This window comes from Ptychodera flava, chromosome 13 (genome assembly GCF_041260155.1).
Source record: "Ptychodera flava strain L36383 chromosome 13, AS_Pfla_20210202, whole genome shotgun sequence".
Lineage (NCBI taxonomy): Eukaryota > Metazoa > Hemichordata > Enteropneusta > Ptychoderidae > Ptychodera > Ptychodera flava.
In genome coordinates this window covers 11,126,289-11,132,374 of record NC_091940.1, presented here as the reverse complement: position 1 = coordinate 11,132,374, position 6,086 = coordinate 11,126,289, and the positions used below count along the sequence as shown (strand labels likewise).

Genomic DNA, 6,086 nt, shown 5'->3' with positions numbered 1-6,086 from the left:
ACAGATAAACCGCTCGGCCAAATCCCCAATCTCAAAAAGATAGGCTCAATAACCCAGCTAAGTTGTTACGATTTTTCTGACTGCGACCCCTCCACACGCTGTAGAGTTCGTGAAGCTCTCACGCTCGTACGCTCACTATCACACATCGCACACAAACTTTATCGAAGCGAAGCCATGAATACATCGTTTAAACTGGGCGAAAAACAGCCTCGGGGACAATTCTGTCCACCAGCAGAGCTATTAACCCTGGGTAGAAAGTACGGTGGTTTCAAACGGGTTCGAACAAACTTTTAATAAGGACAGAAAGAAAAAAAAAATGTTCACCGGAATTGCCGCTTCTACTTTGCCCGATTTGAATTGTCTTTTTTATTATTTGGCAAATTCATACTTTTGCATTGCAAATACTTTAGTACCGTCACTGGCGGCGCCCTACAATTCGTCGGGTTTTTGCGGGCATTTGGGATTCTGAATGAGACTTCCGACGTGTCTGCACTGAGCTCTGTAAACACATTGTTACGACGTCTGAAATATAGTGTTGAATTCAATAACCAGTGTCAGTGTATCTTGTCTTAGATATTTCTGGTTAGCCTAAAAGGGAAAAGATTATTTTTGCCTTGTCTGTATCCCGGCCAAAAAAGTCCGAGAGACCGCGGTTACCTTTGGCCTAATTTTTTTTTAATGTTTCGCTCGCTGCCGCTTAACCTTGGTCCAAAAAATACGATGAAGAAAATTGTTTTTATCTGGCCTAATGACACAAATGTCAAATCAAATGTGACCCCATCTCTCCCAAATACTTACATTTCATGTTTAAATATTGTAACGCTCTGCGAAAGTAGTTAGCAAACTTTACACAATTCTTTAGTCTAAAAGACATTCTCTAAACGAATGTTTCGAACTTCACAGCGTTCAATAATTGTTCCATGACGTTGCACTAGCGCACGAAATCATAAAGTGACTTTCATTTGCGGTTTAATTTTGGGCAAAGATAGATTCTCAACAACTCTGAATCCAGTCTTATTACAGCGATCTAACATCTCAAAACTATCATTCAAAGGACGATAATATTCTGATGCTGTAAATTGTAAATGAAAGCAGACATATTTGACAACACAAACATTTACAAATTACAATGGTAACGAAAATGACAATTTTCGAGTCACAATAATAGTTAATGCTAGTTGAGTGTTACTCCAATCTCTCAAATGCTTTCATTACATGATTAAATGTTATAACGCTAGCGACGGTTAAACATAAAGTAGTAAACTTTATACAATTCTTTAGTCTGTTAACAATCACTGTTTATACACCTTATACTCCTAACATTTGAAATTAACTTGAGAGGGGCTTCTAAAACCCAGAAAATGAACAGATAACATGAAAACGTGCCATCCAAGATTTCCAGATGATCTATGTTATATAATACAAAATGAATGTGTACTTTCAATGTAACGTGTTTATCAATACGTTGTTTTCAATCGGTCTTGAACTCACAACATACGGCAGCCAGTCATCTGGCGGAGAAGCAACAGATAGCACCATTCGGCCATATTCCCACTCTCAAACAAGACTGGTTCAATAACTGAGCCGAGTTGTTAAAATATTCCTGAGTGCGACCTTCCCACACTGCTGTAGGGTTCATGCATGAAACACTCACACTTTCATACTCGCTATCACACATTGCACGCAAACCTTTTCGAAGCAATGAACACATCGCTTAAACTGGGAGAATAACAGCCTCGGGGACAATTCCGTCCACCAGCAGAGCTATCAACCAAGGGTTTAAAATATCACTCATCAATTATCACTCATTTGTAAAAATCATGCTTGTATGACCTCAAGTAGAATTATACTTTTTTTTTCACAGACAAAGCACCTTTCAACACGATTGGAACTAATTTGGGATAATTGGATGGTCTAGTTGATCTGCAAATGTAAGCTCATCTGCTTTTCTTTTTTAAGTTACACACTTGTTTTTATGAGTAATGTGTAATATTGCAACATTCAGCTATAGGGCACCTAACATTTTTGAGAAATTTGAAAAATATGACAATCCAATTACCGCAAATTAGTTCCAGTCGTGCTTTTGTTGAAAGCAATGTACGCTTGCTTTGGAACCCACATAACCTTTCTTGGCATTGTTTATGGTCGATATATTTACTTTTATTTTAAGTTCATAAGTACGTGTCTGTTCAAAATTTGTTTCTACATGAAAAGTATGGAACAGGTTTGAGTTATCTGCGGTATTACAAATAATCACAAAAACGCGTAATTATATTTCCTTAAACTCGCCTTTGCCTAATATTCTGCTTGTTTCGTGCAACACTCATTTGTCTCAGAAACCATTGGGCAATTTAATTTTAATTTCACGTTCTTAGGGACGTGCCTATTCAGACTGGCTCAGATATCGATAAGATTAATGATATTACTGATTATGTTTATCATATTTTGTCTAATGGCTTTAACAAAATAACATAAAAGCAAAATAAAGCTGTCCGTCGAGTAGCTTTTAAAGTTTAGTAGAAAAAGGTGCAATGGAGCTGTTTGTGTAAGAAGTAATTATAAACACAAGTTGGAGTGGTTTTACAATGGAAACTAGAAGTGTTGGTCAGAAACCTGGAGGCTTCACGAGGCCGTAGGCCGAGTAATGTTTATGTTAATTTTCGTTTTAGTGTGCCATTTTATCGTCAGAGTATCCCTCAATGAGAGAGTGGGTCGATTATTTTGTCTGCGAGTGTGTCTGCCTGACAGTCTGTCCCTGCCTGTGAGTAACTCAGTTCATTTATGGTATTTTTTGAGTAAGAGTGTCACCGCCCAGTTACAGTATCGTGGCTATGTCGGATACAGTGGCCATAAAGAACACAATAAGATGACATGGAATACTATGATATGCATCGACATTAGAAAAGTACAAAGTATCACCTGCCTATGCGTTGTACGCTACTATCCATAAATATACGGCTCAATATGATTAGTGGTTTGACAACGATGAAAAGATGGAGGTTGCATGAAGATTTCCACCACGAGGATAACTGGATTGATTTTTTAAATGTGTGAACGAGCTGTTGCTCCCGTGCTGGTGTTTTGTGGCGCCACTATTGTTTAAGTTTCAATAGAGTGGAATTTATCGCGCTCGAAAAAGCTAATTTCTCGGAAATATTAGGAAATAAATCGGTACTAGCAAGGCAGATCAATGGAAATATGACAGTCATGTAAACTAAGAGGTGTTGAATATTAATTTTTGATGATTATGACAGTATTGGTATTGCATTTTAGGCGGCTGACATTTCCAACCCCTCGATGACGCGCCACATACTGGCCAAAGTATTGTTGCGCTACCATTGTGTTTTGAAAAAAATATGCTCATTGAAACAGAAAGCGGTACGAAACAGGACTGATGAAACTTCGCTCTGTTATCTATAGATTCTTGCCACATAGTTTTTCAGTTAAATCAATATTGGTAGTTGACACGGGCAAACACTGTTGTGTTCGTTAGCAAATGTATCTATGTTTCTTACAATGTTATATCACAAGTGCAATATGAACTATCTGTGAATTTAATATTTTTTTTAAATTGCGGATGAGTAATATGATGCAGGTTGAGATTCATTTCAGATGCTTTACTCAAAAGTTACTTTATTCACCCTGATAGGATAAAGTCTTAATTCTTAAAAGTAAATGTTGTTCCCAATAGGCGAATGTGTCTGTATTTCCGCCATCCTGCGACCATTACCGTTTGCTTCTCGGACTCAAAGTTTCACTACATCACAGTATTCTCTTGCCTGTTTTAAAGTATCATAAATAAATTAAACTGATTGTTTATTGCCGATGTCTTTCAAAGAAGACGTAGTCTAGTTTTCCAGACCGCGTCGCTTTGGTGACACCATGTTTTATCTGTTTAGTCGCCAAAATTTCATTAACTTAATTAAGATGACAAACACTTCTGTCACTCTCTACTGAAGATACAAGGTTGGCAGAACAACCAACCAAGCATAGATAAAAGCAATGCAGAAATCCGTCTATATATTGACACCTTAGTAATCTGTAGCTGTATTAAATAGTAGATCTGGGTAAACTTGCCTACATGCAATCTTACTGAATTTTTTAAGAGCGTAGAAGTAACATTGCTATCACCAAAACTGTATCAATTTCAACCAATCTAATGGTAAAGAGAAGCCAATGAAAAATAACAAAGTAATGTTGCAAGCAACAATTAGTATCTGGAATTTTAAGAACTTTAAGAAGACTTGAGAACCAGTCTTAAATATTCCAGGTATTCCTACGCTTGGTCATTTGGTGGATTATTGTGTCTCTCTTTAAAGGCTTCAGTGAAGAATCTCTGCAAGTGTTAACATTAAGTTGTCATGTTAAACATATAAGGAGAAATTGCATTGAAAGTAGAATGTGCCTCAGGAACAAATATTCGGACTCTCAGAATTTAACAGTACTTTTCTGATCTATCGCTTGCATTGGGTTCATTTTGAAGCTCGTAAAATTAATAAATTTTTCAGTTTTATTTGCGGAAGTTGAAATTACCTTGATTCTGAATTAGAATGGTTAAAAGTTTCCATGAGGTAAGTGTGAGCAAGATCTCAAGTCTTTCACTTTCGAGGTGTACAGTCCCTTAACAAAGGTACATAGAAAACAGTCTGTGCCCGCAATGAAAAAAATCTACTACATTGTATGTATGTAAACTTGTGATTGAACTAAGTCTCTAAAATGAAAGAAAACTCAAGTGGACGACAAAGAGAAGCGCAATTAATTGGACGTACCTGAGAACCGTTTGCTGGTGTTCTTAACAACATATAGTCGAAGATATCCCTGAGTTGGTCTGGTCTTGGGCGCTCGTACCTGTCTTCATGCCAACAGCGCCGCATAATCCGGTAGCTACAAAGGATGAAACAACGATTTACGATGGTTATTATTCTTATGATATATCTCGGCACATCTGGTACCCTATCAGTACTCTTAAATCAGGTTGAGAGCTGGTAATTGCACAAGTCGATTGGCCTCTGGTATTTACAGTAAGTATTTACTATTCATTTATGTTGTGTATGGTGTATTTCTCTTGGTAGAAGCGTTGCTTTACAATGCAGAAGAACACCCAGTTGTATTATATAAATGATAAACCTTGACAGTGATAAGTGTTAAATCACAAGATAACCTTAATCTATTACTTGACCATCTTTCTAATGAACCTGGTAACTTGCGTGTACTAGGCTACACAATGGAATATTGCATATGAAGACAATATCACTTACGCTGTTGGTGTACATCCTTCTGGTTTCACAGGCCTTCTGCCTCGTTGTAGATACTCAAGTAAGTCTTCTACTGGTACATCCATCATTGGAGAACCACCTTTTTATAAGATACGAATGCAACATGATATATTAAATGATTGCAAATCTGTTGCAATGGCGAGCTTTCTTTGATTTTAATATGATGTTTTCAGCACTTACCCAGTGAACAAATTTCCCATAAGAGTATTCCGTACGACCACCTGTGAAACGAAAAACCAGATTTAAAATTACAATATAGCAAGACATAAATTACACACTTGTAGAAGTACTTTCGGAGAACTTCGAACTAGAAAATTAGTTTACAGCACATTGAGACTGCAACCATATGTATTGCTATTGATCAAGGTTGTGCAAATTGAATCGACTAAGACTCTTTTCATGTCTTCATCTTTCAGGCGTTAATCTTACCAGTCACTTTCCAATGTAAAAGTTCCATCGCGGAGAAACTCTGGAGGCATCCATCGTGAAGGAAATCGACAATGTTGATTTGCCTGTGAAAAGATTGTCATGAAAGTTGCCGTGAATAAACATTAAATGTAATTCGTGTGACCCAAGTACGACTCTTGCCCAATAAAAAAGGACTCCTGTAATGTTGCTTATTCTCGGTGATTGTGAAAGAAGATGTACGTCCCAAAAATGCACAAGAGAGTGTGGGGCTAAGGATCCTTTCATTTCATCTGTCTGATGATTGCAGGATGCATAAAACTTAATTAACAGATAGTAATGCTGTGTACTTGAAGTAATTTGTATTATATATGTAAATATATATATATATATATATATATATAT

The 6,086-nt window shown here is 36.9% G+C and overlaps 1 protein-coding gene across 1 annotated transcript in view; it reads right to left on the bottom strand.

The window, feature by feature from the left end:
• Window positions 1-3,606: 3,606 nt before the first annotated feature.
• The window catches only part of LOC139147399 (uncharacterized), a 49,164-nt gene continuing 46,684 nt past the window's right edge, over window positions 3,607-6,086 (bottom strand). The window contains exons 28-32 of the mRNA XM_070718492.1: window positions 5,706-5,788; window positions 5,457-5,497; window positions 5,259-5,355; window positions 4,770-4,884; window positions 3,607-4,336 (exon numbers count right to left, since the gene is read on the bottom strand). Of these exons, the coding sequence (XP_070574593.1) occupies window positions 4,277-4,336; window positions 4,770-4,884; window positions 5,259-5,355; window positions 5,457-5,497; window positions 5,706-5,788 (396 nt within the window). The 3' untranslated portion in view covers window positions 3,607-4,276. The remainder of the gene's footprint in view (window positions 4,337-4,769; window positions 4,885-5,258; window positions 5,356-5,456; window positions 5,498-5,705; window positions 5,789-6,086) is intronic.